The 23,826-nt window shown below is 51.2% G+C and overlaps 1 protein-coding gene across 13 annotated transcripts in view; it reads right to left on the minus strand.

Annotated features, from left to right (window-relative positions):
* Positions 1–20,922, minus strand: part of DNM2 (dynamin 2) — a 105,887-nt gene extending 84,965 nt beyond the window's left edge. For all 13 annotated transcript variants that reach the window (XM_017952194.2, XM_003914897.2, XM_009193488.3 and 10 more), the window contains exon 1: positions 20,519–20,922. In XM_017952194.2, coding sequence (XP_017807683.1) covers positions 20,519–20,679 — 161 coding nt within the window. In that variant the 5' untranslated portion in view covers positions 20,680–20,922. The remainder of the gene's footprint in view (positions 1–20,518) is intronic.
* Positions 20,923–23,826: the final 2,904 nt, after the last annotated feature.

Consider the following 23,826-nt stretch of genomic DNA (forward strand, 5'->3'; position numbering starts at 1 on the left):
GGGAGGAACTGCTTCATAGGTATGGGTTTAGGGGAAATGAAAGTGCTCTGAAATCTGATAGTGGTGCTGGTTACACAACTGTGAATACACTAAAATCCACTGAATAGTATATTTCAAAAGGATTAGGTATTATGGTATGTGAATTATATTTCAGTAAAAATATTTCAGGAAAACAAAACAGTATAGGAGCTCCCCATGTCCCCATGGAAGAACAAGGGAACAGGTCCTTCTTTTTTTTTTTTTTTGAGACGGAGTCTTGCTTTGTCGCCCAGGCTGGAGTGCAGTGGCACGATCTCCGCTCACTCACTATAAGCTCTGCCTCGCAGGTTCACGCCATTCTCCTGCCTCAGCCTCCTGAGTAACTGGGACTACAGGTGCCAGCCACTGCGCCCGACTAATTTTTTGTATTTTTAGTGGAGACGGGGTTTCACTGTGTTAGCCAGGATGGTCTTGATCTCTTGACCTTGTGATCCGCCTGCCTCAGCCTCCCAAAGTGCTAGGATTACAGGCATGAGCCACTGCGCCCAGCCTTTTTTTTCCGCCCCCCGCGATGGAGTTTTGCTCTTGTTGCCCAGGCTGGAGTGCAATGGGGCGATCTCAGCTCACAGCAACCTCCGCCTCCCGAGTTCAGGCAATTCTTCTGCCTCAGCCTCCCAAGTAGCTGGGATTACAGGCATCCATCACCATGCCCAGCTAACTTTTTTTGTATTTTTAGTAGAGATGGGGTTTTGCCACCTTGGCCAGGATGGTCTTGAACTCCTGGCCTCAGGTGATCCACCCGCTTCAGCCTCCCAAAGTGCTGGGATCACAGGCGTGAGCCACCACACCGGGCCAGGTCCTTCTTAAAGAGTAACCACCGTGGCCGGGCGCAGTGGCTCACGCCTGTAATCCCAGCACTTTGGGAGGCCGAGGCAGGCGGATCACAAGGTCAGGAGATCGAGACCATCCTGGCTAACACGGTGAAACCCCGTCTCTACTAAAAATACAAAAAAAAAACTAGCCGGGTGTGGTGGCGGCGCCTGTAGTCCCAGCTACTTGGGAGGCTGAGGCAGGAGAATGGCGGGAACCCGGGAGGCGGAGCTTGCAGTGAGCCGAGATCGTGCCACTGCACTCCAGCCTGGGCGACAGAGCGAGACTCCGTCTCAAAAAAAAAAAACAAAAAACAAACAAAAAAAAAAGAGTAACCACCGCTGGCATCCCCAGGAAGGGCCCGGCCTCCAACTGTGGCCAGTCCTCATTCCGCCCTCCTGTAGCCCTGCCTCCCCTGGTTTCTTGGTTTTGTTTTGTCTGCTTTTGTCAATATGAGGTCTCACTGTATTGCCCAGGCTGGTGTCAAATTCCTGGGCTCAAGCAATCCTCCCACCTCAGCCTCCCAAAGTGCTGGGACTACGGGTGTGAGCCACCATGCCCTGCCACCTCATACCCTCTGATCCTGATCTCAATGAAAGTCTCCACTTCCTATTTATTTATTTATTTTGAGATGAAGTCTCACTCTGTCACCCAAGCTGGAGTACAGTGGCGTGATCTTGGCTCACTGCAACCTCCACCTCCCAACCTCAGGTGATCCACCCACCTCGGCCTCCCAAAGTGCTGGGATTACAGGCATAAGCCACTGTGCCCGGCCTACTTCTTTCTGTTGTGTGAGACTAATGCTTGTCTCCTCTGCTGGGCCTAACTCCTCTTGGTGGCAACCGGGCCTGTTTGACTCCAGATGGGTGGCAGCTCAGGTCAGAGCCTGGCACAGAGCAGGCTCAGCAGACATTGCTGAGTGAGTCCTGCTCAGTGATTGACAAGTACATCAATGAGTGCATCCAGAGAGGGAGATGGGTGTCCCGATCACCTATCCCATGACAGGCACTGTGCAAGCGACTGGGCAACAGCCAGGGGCACGGCCCTACCATCAGGCACTCCCCTTCCAGTCGGGGGAGACAGAACAAGAAATCAAACAAATAGGCTGCGCATGGTGGCTCACACCTGTAATCCCAGCACTTTGGGAGGCCAAGGCTGGCAGATCACCCAAGGTCAGGAGTTCGAGATCATCCTGGCCAACATACTGAAACCTCGTCTCTACTAAAAATACAAAAATATATGGTCATGTTGACGTGCACCCGTAATCCTAGCTACTTGGGAGGCTGAGACAGGAGAATCGCTTGAACCCGGAAAGCGGAGGTTGCAGTGAGCTGAGATCGCCACTCCACTCCAGCCTGGGAGACACAGCAAGACTCCAGCTTAAAAAAAAAAAAAGAAACCAAACAAATAGGTGGAACAATGACAGGAATGACAAGTGGTTCCAAGAAAAATTAAGCAGGGGAAGGGGACAGAGAGAACAGGGTGGGGCGTTTGAGCAGAGTGGCCAGGGGGAGAGCCTTTTGAGAAGGAGGCTTTTAAGCAAGGCCTTAGAGCGCTGATGAAATGAGCCATAGGGTTATCTAGGGGGAAGGGCAGTGCCGGCAGTGGAAGCAGCATGTGAAAAGGCCCTGAGGTGAGACAGCCCCTCACCTGCTTGAGAACATCATGGAGCCTCAGGGAGGACTTCATTTTTACCCTGAGGGAACTGAGGGCCAGGGAGAATTCCAAGTAGAGGAAGGATATAGGGCCTCCCTCTGTCTCCCAGGCTGGAGTGCAGTGACAGGATCACAGCTCACTCCAGCCTCGAATTCCTGGGCTCAAGCAATCCTCCCACCTCAGCCTCCTGAGTAGCTAGGACTGTAAGTAGGCACCATCACGCCTGGCCAAATTTTTTTTTTTTTTTTGAGACAGAGTCTCGCTCTGTCGCCCAGGATGGAGTGCGGTGGCACGATTTCGACTCACTGCAACCTCTGCCTCCTGGGTTCCAGTGATTCTCCTGCCTCAGCCTCCTGAGTGGCTGGGATTACAGGCGCGTGCCACCACGCCGGCTAATTTTTTGTATTATTAGTAAAAACGGGGTTTCACCATGTTGGTCAGGCGGGTCTCGAACTCCTGACCTTGTGATCCACCCACCTCGGCCTCCCAAAGTGCTGGGATTACAGGCGTGAGCCACTGCGCCTGGTTGTGCCTGGCTAATTTTTAAATGTTTTGTAGAGACAGGGGTCTCGCTATGTTGCCCAGGCTGGTCTCGTACTCCTGGGCTCAAGGGATCCTTCCACCTCAGCCTGCCAAAGTGCTGGGATTACAGCATAAGCTTTGGCGCCCAGCTAGGAAGGATATTCTTTTTTTTTTTTTTTGTATTTTTAGTAGAGACGGGGTTTCACCATGTTAGCTAGGATGGTCTCGATCTCCTGACCTCGTGATCCACCCGCCTCAGCCTCCCAAAGTGCTGGGATTACAGGCTTGAGCCACCGCGCCCGGCCAGGAAGGATATTCTTAACAGGCTCCCTCTGCCCACTGTAGGGAGAACAGCCTGGGGGTGAGGACAAGGTTAAAGGTGCAAGACTGAGGAGGCAGAAACTGTGCAGGTCCTGGGGGAGTAGTGACAGTGGATGGAATAATACACAGTTATAAAAACTAATACCAGCCGGGCGCGGTGGCTCACGCCTGTCATCCCAATACCACTTACACACCAGCCTGGGTGCCAGAGAGGGACTTTGTCTGAAAAAAAAAAAAAAAAAAAAGAATACCGCAGCTTTTCACGTACTGATACACAATGATCTTTTCTATGAATCAACAAGCTGATTCTAAAATATATATGCAGAGGCAAAGGAACTAGACTAGACCAAACAATTTTGAGAAACAAGAACAAAGAAGACTCACATGGCCTGATTTCAAGTCTTACTATAAAGCTCCAGCAATAAAGAAATGAGTGGGTGTGGTGGCTCACGCCTCTAACGCCAGCACTGTGGAAGGCTGAGGCAGGAGCATCACAAGCCCAGGAGTTTGAAACCAGCCTAGGCAACATTGTGATACCCCATCTCTATTTTTTTTTTTTTCTTTTTTTTTTTTTTTTTGAGACAGAGTCTCACTCTGTCACCCAGGCTAGAGTGCAACAGCATGATCTTGGCTCACTGCAACCTCCACCTCCCGGGTTCAAGTGATTCTCCTGCCTCAGCCTCCCAAGTAGCTGGGATTACAGGTACCCGCCACCATGCCCGGCTAAATTTTTTTGTATTTTTAGTAGAGACGGAGTTTCCCCATGTTGGCCAGGCTGGTTTCAAACTCCTGACCTCAAACGATCCACCTGCCTCCACATCCCAAAGAGTTAGGATTATAGGCGTGAGCCACTGTGCCCAGCCCCCATCTCTATGTAAAAAGAGAAGAAAGAAATGGGGTTTTGGCCAAAGGACAGAGCCATACATCAACGTCAGAGAATAGACAGTTCAGGATGGACCCACACAAATATGGCCAACTAATTCCAGACAAAAGCAACTTTAGGGAGAAAGGATGGTCTTTTCAATAGTGCCAGAAAAGGCCAGGCACAGTGGTTCATGCCTGTAATCCCAGCACTTTGGCAGCCAGAGGCAAGAGGATTATTACATGAGCCCAGGAGTTTGAGACTAGCCTGAGCAACACAGCGAGATCCCATCTCTTAAAAAAGAAAAAAAACAATTAGCCGGGGGTGGTAGTGGGCGCTTGTAGTCTTAGCTGCTCAGGAAGCTGAGGCAGGAGAATTGCTTGAACCCGGAAGGTGGAGGTTGCAGTGAGCCAAGATCACACCACTGCACTCCAGCCTAGATGACAGAGCGAGACTACCTCCAAAAAATAAAAATAAAAATAAAATTCTCCATGACCCCAAAGGATAGAGTATGAAAAGAAGAAAACTAGTAACTGTCCAGTGGGGAAACCTAGCAAGCCTACCTCAGCCAAGAGATCAAGGTCAGCATCACCAGTTATCACTGTCAATAATTTATCAGTCTTGGTATCATATACTCCTGATAAGATTCACAGAAGAGAGAGGCACCTCACCAATGACCTTCTTCCCCAAAACTCACAACCCCAGGCTAACCATAAGGAAACACCAGATAAGCCCTCATTGAGGGACATGCCATGACCTACCGAAGTCATAAAAAACAAGGAAGGGCTGAGTTGCTTCCCAGACCAGAAAAAGGCTTAAGGAGATCTGACAACTAAATGTAATGTCGGGTCCTAAGACAGGAAAAGGAGTCATTTTCTTTGTTTTTTTTTTTGTTTTTTTTTTTTTTTTTTTTTTGGTTTTTTTGGTGGTTGTTTTTTTTGAGACGAATCTGGCTCCTTGCCCAGGCTGGAGTGCAGTGGAGTGATCTCGGCTCACTGCAAGCTCCACCTCCCGGGTTTACGCCATTCTCCTGCCTCAGCCTCCTGAGTAGCTGGGACTACAGGCACCCGCCACCGCACCCGGCTAATTTTTTGTATTTTTAGTAGAGACAGGGTTTCACCGTGGTCTCGATCTCCTGACCTTGTGATTCGCCAGCCTCGGCTTCCCAAAGTGCTGGGATTACAGGTGTGAGCCACCGCGCCCGGCCCATTTTCTTTGAAAAATAAAATTTCTCACTGTGTATACTTCCAGAGAGCAAGACCCCCATCTCGATAAAAACTTTTTTAAAAAAATTAGTCTCATATAAGAAAAATTGAAGAAATCTATATATTCTGCCTTTGGGTTTTTTGTTTTGTTTTGTTTTTGTTTGTTTGTTTGTTTTTTGAGACAGGGTCTGGCTCTGTTGCCCGGGCTGGTGTGCAACGGCACAGCCATCACTCACTGCAGCCTCGACCTCCAGGGCTCAAGTGATCCTCCTGCCTCAGCCTCCAGAGAAGCTGGGACTCCAGGCGAGCACCACTAGGCCAAGCAAAATTTTTTTTTTTTTGACACATGAAGTCTCACCATATTGCCCAGGCTGGTCTAAAACTCCTGGGCTCAAGCAATCCAGCCTCCCAAAGTGCTGGGATTATAGGTGTGAGCCACTGTACCTGGCCTCGCTTTCCTTTTTTTCTTTTTTTGAGACAGAGTCCCACTTTGTCGCCCAAGCTGGAGTGCAGGGGCTTGATCTCGGCTCACTGCAACCTCGGCCTCTCAGATTCAAGCAATTCTCCTACCTCAGCCTCCCGAGTGACTGGGACTACAAGTGTATACGACCACACTTAGACAATTTTTTGTAGATATGGGGTTTTGATATGTTGGCTAGGCTGGTCTCAAACTCCTGGCCTCAAGTCATCTGCCCACCTTGGCCTCCCAAAGTGCTGGGATTACAGGCATGAGCCACCACATCTGGCCAGGCCTCACTTAATAGTAGTATACCAAGGTTAATTTCATTCGTTCATTTTTTTTGTTTTGTTTTGTTTTAAGATGGAGTCCTATTTTGTTGTCCAGGTTGAAGTAGAGTGGCATGATCTCAGCTCACTGCAGCCTCCACCTCCCGGGTTTAAGCGATTCTCCTGCCTCAGCCTCCCAAATAGCTGGGACTACAGGCACATGCCACCACACCTGGCTAATTTTTTGTATTTTTAGTAGAGATGGGATTTCACTATGTTGGCCAGGCTGGTCTTGAACTCCTGACCTCAGGTGATCCACCTGCCTCGGCCTCCCAGAGTGCTGGGATTACACGCATGAGCCACCATGTCCGGCTTCATTCATTTATTTTTAGAGAAGAGGTTAGGTTGCCCAGGCTGAGCTTTAACTCCTGGACTCAAGCAATCCCCCCGCCTCAGCCTCCTGAGTAGCTAGGTTACTTTCTTGGTAAGAAATGTAAAATTAGACGACACTGATGAAGGATGTACAGGAGCTCTCTGTATTATCTTTGTACTTTCTGTAAATTTGAAACTTATTTATCTTCTCTAAATCTAAAATTATTTCTAGGCAGGGCGTTGTGGCTCGTGCTTACAATCCCAGCACGTTGAGAGGCTGAGGCAGGCAGATTACCTGAGCTCAGGAGTTCAAGACCAACTGGGCAACATGGCGAAACCCTGTCTCTACCGAAAATACAAAAAATTAGCCGGCCATTGTGGTGCACACCTGTGGTCCCAGCTACTTGGGAGGCTGTGGTGGGAGGATCGTTTGAGCCTGGGATGGGGAGGTTGCAGTGAGCCGACATCACGCCACTGCACTCCAACCTGGGTGAAAGAGTGGGACCCCGTTTCCAAAAAAAAAAAAATTATTCCAAAATAAAATGTTTATTAAAAACAAAACAGCCCAGGCGTGGTGGCTCACGCCTGTAATCCCAGCACTTGGGGAGGCCAAGGCAGGCGAATCACTCAAGGTCAGGAGTTCAAGACTAGCCTGGCCAACATGGTGAAACCCCATCTCTACTAAAAATAAAAAAAATTAGCCAGGCATGGTGTAGATGCCTGTAATCCTAGCTACTCGGGAGGCTGAGGCAGGAGAATCGCTTGAACCCAAGAGGCAAGGTTGCAGTGAGCTGAGATCGCGCCATTGCACTCCAGCTTGGAGGACAAGAGCAAGACTTGGTCTCAAAAAAAAAAAAAAAAAAAAAAGAGAGAAAACAAAAGCCAAACACCCTTGGAGGCACTAAATATAGCAGGGACTTGGTGCAAGACTGTCACATTCTGTTGAGACTTTGGACTGTGGAGCGGGAGTGTTTGTTGCTAGACTTACAAGCTCACTGGTTGGATGAGTAGGGGGTAGTCACACCTAGAAATATTAAAAAAAAAAAAAAATCTGGCAAGAGCCACACACTGCTAGAGGTTGTTCCCCTGCAAAGGACAGCCTTACTCTGTGCAATTCCAGACAGGGTGAACTGTTTTGTTTTTTGTGTGTGTTTTTTTTTTTTTTTTTTTTTTTTTTTACAACGAGTAAACAGTTGAATAACTCCTTTAACAGAAAAGAGTTTAAAAATCAAGCTGGTGCAGGCCGGGTGTGGTGGCTCATGCCTGTAATCCCAGCACTCTGGGAGGCCGAGGCGGGTGGATCACCTGAGGTCAGGAGTTCAAGACCAGCCTGGCTATGGTGAAAACCCGTCTCTACTAAAAATACAAAAAATTAGCCAGGCGTGGTGGTGCGCACCTACAATCCTAGCTACTCGGGAGGTTGAGGCAGGAGAATCGCTTGAACCCAGGAGACGGAGGTTGCAGTGAGCCGAGATTGCACCATTGCACTCCAGCCTGGGCAACAAGAGTGAAACTCTGTCTCAAAAAAAAAAAAAAAAATCAAGGCTGTGCATCAATTTTCACCCAGTGCTAGGAACACATTCCAGGTGGGGCCTTCCCACCTCAGAAAGCAGCCTGCCCTGAGCTTCCCAGCACCCTGTGTCAGGCCACCAGGGCAGGCACTGCAGACGCTGGGCTTCCGTCTGACTGGCTTCCGCCCAGACGACGGGGAACTCAGTGTTGCAAGACAGAGAGATACATCAACCCAAACCACAGGAAGTCTTCCTCAAGCTGAGCCAGTGGCTTGTGGCCTCTCTCAGTCACTGTCCCCTGATGTTGATGTAGAAAAGAACAAGCTGGGGGCCAGGCACGGTGGCTCACGCCTGTAATCCCAGCACTTTGGGAGGCCGAGGCAGGTGGATCACCTGAGGCCAGGAGTTCGAGACCAGCCTGGCCAAGATGGTGAAACCCCGTCTCTACTAAAAATACAAAAAATTAGCCAGGCATGGTGATGCACACCTGTAATCCCAGCTACTCAGGAGGCTGAGGCAGAAGAATCGCTTGAACCTGGGAGGTGGAGGTTGCAGTAAGCTGAGATCATACCATTGTACTCCAGCCTGGGCAACACGGCAAGACTCCGTCTCAAAAAAAAGAAAAAAAAGAAAAAAAGAAAAGAACCTGGAAAGGCAGTATCCTGGTGGCTGCAGGATCCTGGCTGCGCAGCCAGCTGGGAGGCCTCCCAGGGGTGGAGGCTGCGACCCTCTAGAAGGACCCTGTGTATCCATACAAAAGACAGAGGTCTCATGGCCAGGACAGCTGTGTCCCTCCCTGATCCGCCCTGGGGGCTTCCCCCAGGGCTGGCCTGGTTGTGCCAGGGCGTATCACCCGGCAGGCGGGGTCACCCTGGTTGGGGCTGCTCCTGCCCGCTTGACTGGCCCGCCAGGATCGCAGCCCTAAAAGGCTCTCATCACTGCGAAAGTGTGTCACAGGGCAGGCTCCAAGTAGCTTGCTCCTCCTTCGTCTGGGCGTGGAGGTGTCACCAGGGCCTGGGACAGCGCTGCTGGCCTCTTGTCTACCACCCCATATGTCTGCAATGGGAGTGGGTTCAGATTTATCCAAAGCAGATCTCTTGTAACAGAAAGAGCAGTGGTGCTTGCCCCTGCCAGGGCCACTGAGCAGCCAGGCAGGAAGCAAAAGTCAGAGGGGGCACCCCGCAGGTTGCCATGCAGGGCCTTACACCCTGGAAGGGACGCTGCTGGCCCCACCTTATGGCCCTCAAAGCCAACCCAGAGAGACACCCACGCTGCCCAGCCTCAGGGTCTCAGCCTATTACTGTTATTACTCTTTGTACAGATGGAGCAAATCTCCACTTGCCACCCTCCTCCAAAGGACGATGTCCTTGCTTCAGGGTCCCGGCATCCCCAGGCAGGCTGTGAGTCTCCAAAACCAAGACCCAGGGCTGCCCTCTGCCCAGCCCCCTCCGTGACTGTGCACTGAAATTCACTCAATTCTGGTTTTTAGCTTTTTTTTTTTTTTTTTTTTTTTTGAGACAGGGTCTTGCTCTGTCACCCACGCTGGAGTACAATGGTGCAATCTGGGCTCACTACAACTTCCACCGCTACCCCAGCTCAAGGGATCCTCCCACCTCGGCCTTCCGAGTAGCTGGGAGTACAGGCATATACCACCATGCCCGCTAATTTTTGTATTTTTGGTAGAGACGAGGTCTCATCATGTTGCCCAGGCTGGTTCAAACTCCTGAGCTCAAGCCATGTTGCCTCAGCCTCCCATAGTGCTGGGATTACAGGCGTGAGTCACCACTTCCGGTCTCTAGCTACTTTCATTCAACAAATATATGCACACGGCTGGGTGAAGTGGTTCATGTCTGCAATCCCAGCACTTTGGGGGGCCAACGTGAAAGGATCGCATGAGCCCAGGAGTTTGAGACCAGCCTTGGCAACATAAAGAAACCCCATCTGTACCAAATATTATAAACATTAGTTGGGCATGGTGGCATGTGGTTGTTGTCCCAGGTACTCAGGAGCCTGAGGCAGGAGGATGGCTTGAACCCAGGATGTTGAGGCAGTGGGCTATGACTGTGCCATTGCACTCCAGCCTGGGTGACAGAGTAAGACCTGTTTCAAAAAAAAAAAAAAGCACCACCCATAATAGTGCCACGTATTCTCTATAGGTACCAGCATGTACCTAAGTACAGAAGCACCAGAGGGGTCTGGCTAGATATACCCTGAAGTGACCGTGGTGCTCCCAGGTGGAGCTGGAGGAAGGGATGGGCTGGGCAGTGTGCTCTTCCTCACCTGTAATGGTTTCCCTTTTCCCAAGAACACTGTCTCCACGCTCTACTTGTGTAATTCAAATTTAGAAAAGTCGGCATTCCACGGGCAGTGTCCTAACTCTCATGTGCCTACTGGTCCTTTGCAGTCTGCAGTGGGCACTCAGCTGGTCGGGCCTCTGCACCTGCTGTTTCCCTGGCTTTCGATGCTGTTCCCCCAAGTCCTGGTGGGGCTATTCCACTGCAGGACACCCATCCCAACAAGCCCCACATGAAGCAGCCCCCTACAGTCATTCCCCCACCCAATGCAGTACAGGGCAAACCGCTTCTCACGCTTCAGAATATTTTTGTTTTTGTTTTTTTTGAGATGGAGCTTCGCTCTCGTTGCTCAGGCTGGAGGGCAGTGGCGTGATCTCGGCTCACTGCAACCTCTGCCTCCCGGGTTCAAGAGATTCTCCTACCTCAGCCTCCTGAGTAGCTGGCATTACAGGCGCCCGCCACCACGCTCGGCTAATTTTTTGTATTTTTAGTAGAGACGGGGTTTCATCATGTTGGCCAGGCTGGTCTCAAACTCCCACCTCAGCCTCCCAAAGTGTTGGGATTACAGGTGTGAGCCACCATGTACAGCCTTTTTTTTTTTTTTTTTTTTGTCACCGGGTCTTGCTGTTACCCAGGCTGGAGTGCAGTGATGCAATCACAGCTCAATGTAACCGTGAATTCCTGAGCTCAGGAGATCCTCCCACTTCAGCCTGCTAAGTAGCTGGGACAAGAGACACGTACCACCCTGCTCAGCTAATTTTTGTATTTTGGTAGAGATGGGGTTTCGCCATGCTGGTCAGGCTGGTCTCAGACTCCTGGCTTCAAGTGATCTGCCCGCCTTGGCCTCCCAAAGTGCTGGAATTACAGGCGTGAGCCCCTGCGCCTGCCCCAGAATGTTCTTGCTCATTTAACTGTTCACCTGTCCTGTCCGTACCAGTCCCTGTTGGTTCCCCATCAACTGGTGTAGAGTGGTTGCTGCTTACAACACGCCGGTTGGACACACAACCAACAACCTCGATGCATCCCCAAAGCCACAAGTTGCTTGCTCCCTCTGTAATCTCGGCCCAACCCTCAGATACAAATGCCATGGTGTTCACCATAGCCCTGCTCTCAAGAGCCAGGCCCACACCTTCCCACCCCTGAGGCCCCCAGATGTTTGGCTCTAGGGGACCTACATCCAGTTCAATTTCCAGCTCCTGTGTCCTCCCCATTGTGTGACTTCAGGCCAGTCTCCCTCTCTGGCCTCAGTTTCTCTACCTATAAAGCAGGGATGCTAAGAGCAGCAGCTGCCACCCCTGGGCAGAGAGGACACTGGTCAGATTTTGCACATGTAGCACATGGTGATTCTCCATAAACATTGGCTCTTAAATGTCCAGCAGCAGATGAAACTGAAAACAGTCATCCAGCTCCTGGTTCAAGCTACGGGTGACGCCACAGGGGAAAATTTCCCACCGCCCAGCAGGGACCTAGTTACCAACATTCACAGAAACCCAAAATGCACCCGGAAACAGGCGTCTTTCCTCTCTTTGCCGTCCTGCTTCAGACGCAGGACCACATTTTCCCTTTATTCAGATGGTAGCTAATGCCCTATAAATATCTCATTATTGGCTTGGATTTTTCCAAAGCTTTAACACAATAAGGGCTTAATTACAGCATGTAGTTGGCAACCCCAGTAAATTACGGTTTACATGATGTTCTCACTTTTTTTCAGCAGTCGAGGAGCCTATAATTTCAGCATTTTCATTCAAATCGGGCAGAAGTTTGCCAGATGTGGCTCTGAGCCAAATACAAATGCTGAGAGAGAGCGAGAGCGTGACAGGGTTCCATTCAAAGGCCAGCCTCTACCCCCTAAGCCAACTCTGAAAACTCTAAATCTAATCTAGGCCGGGCGCCATGGCTCATGCCTGTAATCCCAGCACTTTGGGAAGCTGAGGCAGGAGAATCACTTGAGCCCAGGGGTTTGAGACTAGCCTGGGCAAAATATAACGAGACTCCACCTCTACAAAAAAATTATTATTATTTTTTTTTTTTTTTTTTTTGAGACGGAGTCTTGCTCTGTCGCCCAGGCTGGAGTGCAGTGGCCAGATCTCAGCTCACTGCAAGCTCTGCCTCCTGGGTTCACGCCATTCTCCTGCCTCAGCCTCCTGAGTAGCTGGGACTACAGGCGCCCGCCACCTCGCCTGGCTAGTTTTTTTTGTATTTTTTAGTAGAGGCGGGGTTTCACCATGTTAGCCAGGATGGTCTCGATCTCCTGACCTCGTAATCCGCCCATCTCGGCCTCCCAAAGTGCTGAGACAAAAAAATTATTAAAATTAGCTGGGGGCAGTGGCGCACACCTGTGGTCCCAGCTACTTGGGAGGTTGAAGTGGGAAGATCACTTGAGCCCGGGAAGTTGAGGTTGCTGTGAGCTATGATCAAGCCACTGTATTTCAGCCTGGGCAACAGAGTGAGACCCCGTCTTGAAAAGAAAAGAAAAGAAAAGAGAAAGGGGAAAAAAAAAGAAAAGAAAACCTCCTCTAAATCTAGAACTGTCCCCAAGGCCATCTTCCGTCCACAACCAGAAACAATCCAGGTTATTACCAGGGGATTTCAATGTTATGAACCTATCAAGGGCCGTTATCCGTCAATAAGTAGCTCTGAGAAAGCACTTGGACAGCCTAGAGCGAAGCTTTGGAGAAATCTGTCTTCCTGATTATAAACCTAATCCCCAAAGCAGCAAAAACAGACCAAGAATCACATGGGGAGACAATTCACATGTGGGGTTAGGGCAGAGTATGTCTTTCCGGTCTTTTCACTGAGCAAATACAAACAATTGTTTTAAACAAGACAGGATCCCACAGCCCATTTCATCTGGTACCTAACAGGTCTTGTGCAGCTTTCTGGGTCACTAAAGATTCTTCTAGATCCCTCTGAGTAGCGAGTTGATAGTCGGTTGTCTGGACAAGCTTACCTGGCCAAATCCTCTATCACTGGGCTTTTCTTTTTTTGAGACAGTCTCGCTCTGTTGCCCAGGCTGGAGTGCAGTGGCGCAATCTCGGCTCACCGCAACCTCCATCCCCCAGGTTCAAGCAATTCTCCTGCCTCAGCCTCCCGAATAGCTGGGATTACAGGTGCCTGCCACCACGCCCAGCTAATTTTTGTATTCTTAGTAGAAATGAGGTTTCACCATGTTGGCCAGGCTGGTCTTGGACTCCTGACCTCAAGTCATCCGATGCTGGGCATTTTTTCTCCCAATTTCTCACCACCATACACAAAATGGGTGTAAATAACTCTCACAGCCAATTATTTGTTTGCAGCCATGATTCCCACTTAGAAAGGAACCAGGAACAACCTCTGGTCGATATTTCAGGATCTGGGGAACAGGGTGTGCCTGCGTGTCCTGGTCCTGGCTCTATCCCCAGAGCTAGAACACTGCCTGCACTGATAGGCGCTCCATTTATATCAACAGAGTAATGATGAGTTCCTTCTCTTTAAGGAAAAAGAAACTAAGGCCAGGTTCGGTGGCTCACACCTGTAATCCCACCACTTTGGGAGGACAAGGCAGGAGGATTGCTTGGGCCCAGTAGTTTGACACCAGATTGAGCAACAAATTAAGACCCTGTCTCTGCAAAACAAAAACAAAAAAAAATTTTTCTTTTTTTTTTTTTGAGACAGAGTCTCACTCTATCTCCAAGCTGGAGTGCAGTGGCGCGATTTCGGCTCGCTGCAACCTCCGCCTCCTGGGTTCAAGCAATTCTCCTGCCTCAGCCTCCCGAGCAGCTGGGACTACAGGTGAGCGCCACCACGCTCTGCTAATTTTTGGAGTTTTAGTAGTGACAGGGTTCCACCATGTTGGCCAGGATGGTCTCGATCTTCTGACTTCGTGATCCGCTCGCCTCGGCCTCCCAAAGTGCTGGGATTACAGGTGTGAGCCACCGCACCCGGCCAGAGGGGGTACATTTTAAATAGGGAAATTGGTGACATTTGAGCAAAGCCTTGAAGGAGGCAACGAAGCAACCCCTGGAGACTGGGGAAGAGAATCCAGTGCAAAGGTCCTGATGTGGGAGGATGCCCGGAGGCCAGTTTAGCAGCCAGTGGAGGGAGATCAGATCTGGGAGGTATTAGGGTGGAACCAGGACTCTAGGAACACTGGGGGCAAGGGAGGCTGTCTGAGCAGAGGGAAGGAAAGCTGGTGGCGCTGCTACTGTCCCTCTGGACCTGGTCAAGCTGAGGGCTGTCTCCTTGGATTTCCAGCTTTAACTCAATTTTCTCAGTGAGCAGACTCCAAAGGCATGTAGGCACCCCGTGCCATTTTTCTTTTAATAAGAAGCAGCTATGCTGGGGATACTAGCATTTCCAGCTGCGTTTTTATTTGGCCTTTGGTGATGTATCCCTCCAGGGAGAAGTGGACGAGCCGCGGGGACACTGTCTGTGCCTCAGTGGGTGCCGCACCCGTGCACATCGGATGCCCGTTGGCTCCTGTCCCTGACAGATGGAGGGGCACGTGATGTGCTCCTTGGGCTGATTTGTCGCTTTAACGGATCTTATTAGTTTAGAGTCACCTGGAAATGACGTCTTCTGTTTCCAGTGACTTTCCTTTTGGGTAAAGATAAATTGCTTCTTGAAAAGGCCACACATGGCCGGGTGCGGTGGCTCACACCTGTAATCCCAGCATTTTGGGAGGCTGAGGCAGGCAGACCACAAGGCTGGGAGTTGGAGACCAGCCTGGCCAACATAGTGAATCCCCATCTCTACTAAAAATACAAAAATTAGCCGGGTATGGTGGCGCATGCCTTTAGTCCCAGCTACTTGGGAGGCTGAGGCAGGGGAATCACTTGAACCCAGGAGGCGGAGTTTGCAGTAAGCGGAGATCACGCCATTGCACTCCAGCCTGGGCGACAGAGTGAGACTCTGTCTCAAAAAAGAAAAAAGAAAAAAGGACCATGCAAGGCTCGGTCAGGGTGGTCTGCAGTGCTGGGCCTGCTGGAATTGGTACAGTCCAGGGGCATCTTTGGGAATATGCAAGGCTTGGTGCTGCCACACACTAAAAGAGTGATCTCACTTCTCTGGGCCTCAGTTCGCTCATGTGGAAAATGGGAACGTGGTGGTCTCTGCCTCCTGGGAGTGGACTGAGAATCACACAGCAAATCGTTGTGAAACAGGCAGCATTTGTGATCTCACTGGTTGGCTCTTGTCTCCTTTTATCTGGGATCAGGACTCTGATGACAGTTGTAGGTTTCTTTTCTCTTGCTCTGTCCCCCAGACTGGAGTACAGTGGCATAATCATGGCTCACTGTAGCCTCCAACTCCTGGGCTCAAGTGATCCTCTCACCTGAGTCTCCTGAGTAGCTGGGACCACAGGCGTGAGCCACCACACCCTGCTAATTACAAAAATATTTTTTCAGCAGGGCACGGTGGCTCACACCTGTATCCCAACACTTTGGGAGGCCGAGGCGGGTGGATCACGAGGTCTGGAGATGGAGACCATCCTGGCTAACACGGTGAAACCCCGTCTCTACTAAAAATACAAAAAAATTAGCTGGGCATGGTGGTGGGCGCCTGTAGTCCCAGCTACTCAGGAGGCTGAGGCAGGAGAATGGCGTGAACCCGGGAGGCAGAGCTTGCAGTGAGCCGAGATCGCACCACTGCACTCCAGCCTGAGAGACAGAGCGAGACTCTGTCTCAAAAATAATAAAAAAATAAAATAAAATAAAATGTACCCCCTCCAACTGTGATCTCTCCCTCATCCTGCTCCCTGATCCTTTTTTCCATCATACTTATCACCTTCAACCATGTTTCTCCTTTTTTTTTTGAGAGGGAGTCTCGCTGTGTCACCCAGGCTGGAGTGCAGTGGCTGGATCTCGGCTCACTGCAAGCTCCGCCTCCCAGGTTCACTCCACTCTCCTGCCTCAGCCTCCTGAGTAGCTGGGACTACAGGCGCCTGCCACCTCGCCCGGCTAATTTTTTTGTATTTTTACTAGAGACAAGGTTTCACCATGTTAGCCACGATGGTCTCGATCTTCTGACCTTGTGATCCGCCCGCCTCGGCCTCCCAAAGTGCTGGGATTACAGGCATGAGCCACCGCACCCAGCAATTTTTTTTTTTTTTTTTTTTTTTGAGACGAGGTCTCGCTCTTTTGCCCAGGCTGGAAGACAGTAGCGTGATCAGAGCTCACTGCGGCCTTTAAATCCCAGGCTCAATCCATCCTCTGGCCTCAGCCTCCTGAGTAGCTGGGACTACAGGTGTCACCATGCCCAGCTAATGTTTTTTAATTTTTGTAGAGACGGGGTCTTACTATGTTGCCCAGGCTGGTCTCCAACGACTGGGCTCAAGTGATCCTCCCGCCTGGATCCCAAAGAGCTGAGATTGTGGGCCTCAGCCACTGAGCGACCCATGTTTCTCCTTTATCTGCTTCCTGCTGAAAGGCCAGCTCTTCCAGGGCAGGAGTACTGGTAACTTGCTCAGGGCCATGTCCAGGCACCCAGCAAAAGTGCTCAGGAAACATTTTTCAATGAAGAAACAACACCTAATGTTGTAAGCACTTCTTTCTTCTATGCCACACATGCCTGTAGTCCTAGCTACTTAGGAGGCTGGGAGGTAGGAGAATCGCTTGAGCCCAGGAGGTCAAGGCTGCAGTGAGCAGAGATTGTGCCACTGCACTCTAGCCTGGGCGACGGTGTAAGACCCTATCTCAAAAAATAAAAATAAAGTGGAGGGACTGAGTCCCCTGCCCAAGGTTTCACAGGTATGCAATGACTGGCACCAGGTGACTTTACCTGCCCTGTGAGTTGAAACAGATCAATCAGATCTGTCAGCAGCCCTATTTCCTAGCTGAGGAAACTGAGGCTCGCAGAGGTAAACCTCACAGGACCAGGCCCATCCCTATGCAATTGGAGCTGGAGGCCTCGGCCTCTTCCTGCCCTTCTCTGGCTCAGGTGTGGTGGCTCGTGACTGTAGTCCCAACTCCTGAGGCTAAATGACAAGGGTCCCTCCTTTCTCCTTAGGGTCAAAGTTCTATCTGCTGGTGCAGGGCAGACAAGCCAGGGGTCTCAAACTCAAAGGTTCTAGGGTCAGGAGGCTCCAAGCAAATACGAACTAGGCCTGGGTAAGTGCTAGGGAGTAGTGGGGACTGTGGCAGCTGGAGTGGCCACTCTTAGTCTTATGGGACAGTGACTGCTGCTTCTGAAATCGAAGTCATTAGTGCCACAAAGGTCAAAGGCTCAGCAAGGCCAGGTAATACTGATTACAACAACAGCAACCATGCCTATAAGACCCATGCACTCGACATGCATCACCCATCCAGGCCCCAGGGTACCAGTTACCACCCTCAGCTTACGGAAAAGGAATCTGAGGCCCAGAACACCAAATCCACGTGGCCGAGTCGCACAGCCAAACGTGGTGGAACCAGGCCTTAGGCCCACAGCCTGTGCACCACAACTCCAAACTCTATAGATCTGAGTGTCTCAGCACCACAAGAAATCCAGATATTGACTAGAAATCTAACATTGGAAAACCTTATGAAAAACAAAAGCTATGCAGGTAAAACAAAAGACCCAGCAGGCAGGCCTTGGCCCCCAGAGCCAGTGATGTGGACCTCCAGCTACAGGGCTGAACTAACTGGGCTGTTCCCACTCGGACCACATCCTTAGAAAATCCAGGCTCGGCGCAATGGCTCACACCTGTAACCCTAGTGCTTTTAGAGGCAGAGGCGGGAGGATCGCTTGAGCCTAGGAGTTCGAGGCTGCAGTGAGCTAGGACTGCACCCCTCCACTCCAACCTCGGCAACAAAGAGAGACCTTATCTCTCACCAAAAAAAAAAAAAAAAGTAAGCCTTGTTTGAGCCCGTCATAACCAAAGAGAAGCCTTTTTTTATGCCGCCCTCATAAGGCTTAAGTGTGTAACATGAAAGCACTTTCATTCTGGTTAGCTTTTGTCACTGACAGCAAAGGAACCAGCCAGATAAACAACAACAGCCCTATCCATGTAGACCTACTATGTGCCAGGCACTGCATTAGGTCAGCACTTCCTTTTCTTTTCTTTTTTTGGAAACAGGATCTGGTTCTGTCACCCAGACTGGAGGGTAATGGTGCGATCACAGCTCACTGCAGTCTGGACATCCTGGGCTCAAGCAATCCTCCCAGGGCTAGCCTCGTGAGTTGCTCGGACTACAGGTGTGGGACTACTACCCTACCTGGCTACTTGTTTTATTTTTTGTAGAATGGTGTCTTGTCATGTTACCCAGGCTGGTCTTGAACTCCTGGGGCCCGACCTGGTGGCTCACGCCTGTAATCCCAGCACTTTGGGAGGCCAAGGCGAGAGGATCACTTGAGGTAAGGAGTTCGAGACCAGCCTGGCCAACATGGTGAAACCCCGTCTCTACTAAAAATACAAAAATTAGTTGGGCATGGTAGTGGACGCCTGTAATCCCAGCTACTCGGGAGGCTGAGGCAGGAGAATCGCCTGAACTCGGGAGGCAGAGGTTGCAGTGAGCCGAGATCATGCCACTGCACTCCAGCCTGGGAGACAGAGCGAGACTCTGTCTCAAAAAAAAAAAAAAAAAACTTATTTAGGAGTGTCAACCAAGACTCAGAGAAGCCAAGACAACCTGTGCAAGGTCACAAGGCATGTGAAAGAGACAGAGCTTTGCAAACACTGTGGTAAGACAGAAGGCAATGAGCCAGAGACAAGGTAGCAAAGGAGGAAATTCGTGCTGCTGGGAGGAAAGCCCCAAGGCTCTGGGATAGCAGACACAAGGCTTTACGCCAGCCTGGTGGCCTTGGGTGAACACAGTCCCTTCTAAGCCTCCCAGCTCAGCTAAGGTGGGGATGATAACAGCCTCCACCCCACTCCTTACTTGGGATTCAAGATGTTGAATCAAGAAAAACATTATCCCTTGACACTGATAAAAACAATAACAATGACAATAATGACAGGAGGAGGATGTTATCATTTGGCAGCCACACCACTACAAATGAGTAGTTCCTGGAATGGAGAAGTGGCCGCCCATCTGGGAGACAAGAAAGGCAAGAGGGGTTGGTGGGAGGGAGAGGTGGCTGCACGGGCTGTTCTCATTCATTTGCTTCCTGAATCCTGGAAACAGCCCAGAGAGTGGAGTCTGCCCACTGGACAGATGGGCACACCGCGGCTTCTCAGGGCTGTCCAGAGAAGGCTACATCCCAGGGCTAGCCACTGAGGCCTGGTCACGCAAGAAGCCCCTTCCCAGGCTCCAAAGGAGGGCCCCCAATTGGCAGGCTGTAGCTGGGAGGCGGGCCCTGTGTTCTAGCACCCTGAAAGGAATCCTGAAGTAAGGTACTCCCAGGGTCCTCCTTCTAGCTGACAGGGGAAGTAGGGTTCAAACCTCATCGTTCAGCTGTATTCTCCCCTCTACCCTCCTGCCACCCACTTCCAGAGGCGCTGGGCCAGACACTCAGGGGTAGTCATGCGCAGAACAGGAGATGGCCAGACAGACAGAAGAATGACGGAAAAGAGGACCAGCGCTAGGCAGGGACTAAGCTCTAAGAGTCAGCCTGAGAGAATCAAACAGGGTCCCCTAGGAGTCAGCTAGCCAGTCAGACAGTGGAGGCCAGCTGGTGTCACCCAACAGAGGGACTGCTCAGTGTTAAAGTCTGTGAGGGGCACGGATGGGCGGCCAGACAGCAGAGGTCACCCTTTACAGCTAGCCAGACAGCAGGGGGCTGCCAGGTGGGACTGGACAGATGGACAACCAAATGGTTGTGGCAGGGAGGCTTGCCCAGGACAGAGAGACAGCCAACCAGATGGCGGGGGCAGCTCCAGATACAAGAACAAGCCAGCCAGACCGCAGGGGTCGCCCCAGTAGATATCTAGATGGCCGGTTTCACCTCTGATAAACAGCCCGAAAGAGCAGAAGAGGGATCTACCCCAAACCCACGGGCAACCAGACGGCAGAGTTCACCCACGAAAGCTGGGACCAGATGGACCGCAGGATTCCAGCACACCTCCGGTCCTACGGCCCCCCGGCCCATGACGCCGCCACTGGGGCCCAGGCCCGCTCCCGAGCCCCTGCAGGGAGTCCTCTGCCCAGGGCGTCCCACAGGGCCCGCCTCCCCGACCCCGTCCGGTTCCCCGCCGCCGGCACGCAAGCGCCGCAGTTACGCCGGCGGCGCAGGGAGCGCCATTCCCGGTCCGCCCTCCGCGCCCTAGGCCGCCGCCCGCCCGCGATCCCTGCCGCGCCCGCTTACCGGCCCACGAAGTTCTCCAGCACCGAGCTCTTGCCGGCGCTCTGGCCGCCCACCACAGCGATCTGCGGCAGGTCCAGGTGGCAGCTCTGGCCGATGGAGCTGAAGGCGTCCTGCAGCTTGTTGACCAGCGGGATCAGCTCTTCCATCCCGCGGTTGCCCATGGCGCCGGCGGCCCCCGGCCCGAGCGCCCTGCGCTCCCCGCCGCCGCCGACCCTCAACGACCTGGCCCCGCGGCGTCTGTAGCCGTTGCTCCCCGCCCGCCCGGGCCTCGGCAAGACGCCCGCTCCCGGCTCGGCCTCACGGTCGCCGCCTCATCCGGTTCTCAGGCTACACCCGACCCAAGCGACCTCCCGCCCCGGCCCCAGCGCTGCGCACAAATCACTCGCGCCGCACGCGATTGGCCTGCTGCGCCGCCACTCGGGCACACTAGCCAATAAAAACGAGGCACAAGCCAATGGTTGAGTAAACCTTCCCCCTGAGGACCGTCTTGCTGGTTCATTGGACAAAAGAACCGTCACTGTTGTGCAAAAGCCAATAGCGGCAGAAAGCAAGTTGTCAAGAGAGGAAGGAGGTGTTTCAGAAAAATGCACGTTGGCTCCGCCCATTGGCGAGGTTACACCATCTTATTGGCAGACAGACGTGCCAGTCGACAATGTGGACCAATGATGTTAGGGATTGAGCTACTACCTAGTTCCCTAAGAATTTCCCATTGGTTCATATAAATATCACTTCGTTGCTCCAGCCAACCAGGCAAAAGAGGGCGGGGTGTAACATCCGAATCTTCACTATGATTGAGAACCATATCTGTCAATCAGAAAAACTCGCGTTCTTCCCCTGTGATTGTTGGATGTCTGCAACAGTCTTCTGAAGTACAGGATAGGTTCCACCGTACTCGCTCAAGGGCGACACCTCGTGGTGGGATCCGATGTCTCGATTTTTGAGTTTCTTGGCTCTGAGGAAAACTACAAGTCCCAGAACGCATCTCAGTGCCCAGAATGCAAACCAACTCTGGGACCAGGGTCCCAATGCACTCTGTAAATGGGTAAGGCCAAGTCATTGCTTCCTAGAGACAGAACGCAGTAAAATCACTCCTCCTCCACGCCTTTGCAAATACTGTGCCCTTTCTGCTCACGCCCGATCTTGACGCCGCTAACGCTCCAAAGTTTTTTCCCCGGCTTCTTCAACTTTAGCAGAGCATGAATCTTTTTTTCTTTTCTCTTTTTGAGACGGGGTTTCACTCTGTCACCCAGGCTAGAGTGCAGTGGCGCGATCTTGGCTCACTGCAACCTCCGCCTCCCCAGTTCAAGCAATTCTCCTGCCTCAGCCTCCCGAATAGCTGGGATTACAGGTGCAGGCCACCACACCCAGCTAATTTTGTATTTTTAGTAGACAGACAGGGTTTCACCATATTGGCCAGGCTCATCTCGAACGCCTGGCCTCAAGTGATCTGCCCATCTTGGCCTCCCAAAGTGTTGGGATTACAGGCGTGAGCCACCGCGTCTAGCCAATGAATCTTCCTTTCCTAGAGACTGGGTCTGGCTCTGTTGCCCAGGCTGGAGTGCAGTAGTGGACTCATAGCTCAATTCAACAAGCACTCGGGCTCAAACGATCCTCCCGCCTCAGCGTCCCAAGTAGCTGGAACCACAGGCATGCCCTGAGTCAACTATGCCCAGCTAATTATTTTTATTTTATTTTTTATAGAGACAGGGTCTTGCTGTGTTGTCCAGGCTGGTCTCAAACTCCTGGGCCCAAACGACTATCACAGACCAGCCTCCCAAAAGTGCTGGGATTACAGGTGTGAACCCCCCAACTGGCTTTGGATCTTTTTGAATACCCACTAAAACTCAACGAATCCTCTCCCCGTGAAAAGATACACTATTTTGTAGGCAAAATTGGGGTTCTGGGAACTGGAACTCCTGACAATGGACAGAGACAAATAGGATTTGAAGTGTTTTGATCCCTCTGGAGACAAATAGGCCAGAGACCAGGAAACCCAGTGAGGAAGCAGGAGCAGGTAAGTGCTCTGACCTGAGGCAGCACAAGAAGTTGGAGAAAGAGGAGGAGAGTGGTTCATGGCATTTCCCTGTTTTGTGACCCAAAACCCCAGGTCTCAAAGAAATAGACAAAAAGGGCCAGGTGCGGTGGCTCATGCCTGTAAACCTAGCACTTTGGGAGGCTGAGGCGGGTAAATCGCCTGAGGTCAGGTGTTTGAAACCAGCTTGGCTAATATGGTGAAACCCCATTTCTACTAAAAATACAAAAAATTAGCCAGGCGTGGTGGTGCGTGCCTGTAATCCCAGCTACTCCAGAGGCTGAGACAGGAGAATCGCTTGAACACAGGAGGTGGAAGTTGCGGTGAGCTGAGATCACACCACTGCACTCCAGCCTGGGCAACAAGAGCAAAATTCCGTCTCAAAAACAAATAAACAAACAAACAAAAAACGTTGAGGAAACTCTTCATGTACTGAAGTATAAATAATTTGAGATATACTAAGAGGAAAAAACAAGCAAGATACAGAATTGTGTGTGAAGGATGCTGACATGCATGAAAACCATATGTACACATGGAAAATTCCTGGAAAATACACAAATTGATAAAAGCAGTTGCACTTTTGATGTGATTTGAATTGTGGATTATATACATGTATTACTTTTTCACTTTTTTTTTTTTTTTTTTTTGAAACAGAGTCTTGCTCTATTGCCCAGGCTGGAGTGCAGTGACGCAATCTCAGTTTACTGCAACCTCTGCCTCCCAGGTTCAGATGATTCTCCTGCCTCAGCCTCTCAAGTACCTGGGACTACAGGTGCATGCCACCATACCCAGCTAATTTTTGTGTTTTTAGTAGAGACGGGGTTTCACCATGCTGGCCAGGCAGGTCTCAAACTCCTAACCTCAGATGATCCACCCTCTTGGCCTCCCACAGTGCTGGGATTGCAGGTGTGAGCCACCGCGCTTGGACTTTTTTTTCTTTTCTTTTTTTGAGATGGAGTCTTGCTCTGTCACCCAGGCTAGAGTATAGTAGTGCGATCTCGGCTCACTGCGACCTCTGAGTCCTGGCTTCAAGCGATTTTCCTGCCTCAGCCTCCAGAGTAGCTGGGGTTACAGGCATGTGCCATCACGCCCAGCTACTTTTTATATTTTTAGTAGAGATGGGGTTTCACCATGTTGGCCAGGCTGGTCTTGAACTCCTGACCTCATGATCTGCCCTCCTTGGCCTCCCAAAGTGCTGGGATTACAGGTGTGAGCCACCACGCCCGACCTTTTTTTTTTTTTTTTTTTTGAGATGGAGTCTCGCTATCTCTCAGGG

Source organism: Papio anubis, chromosome 20 (assembly GCF_008728515.1).
Source record: "Papio anubis isolate 15944 chromosome 20, Panubis1.0, whole genome shotgun sequence".
Taxonomy (NCBI): Eukaryota; Metazoa; Chordata; class Mammalia; order Primates; family Cercopithecidae; genus Papio; species Papio anubis.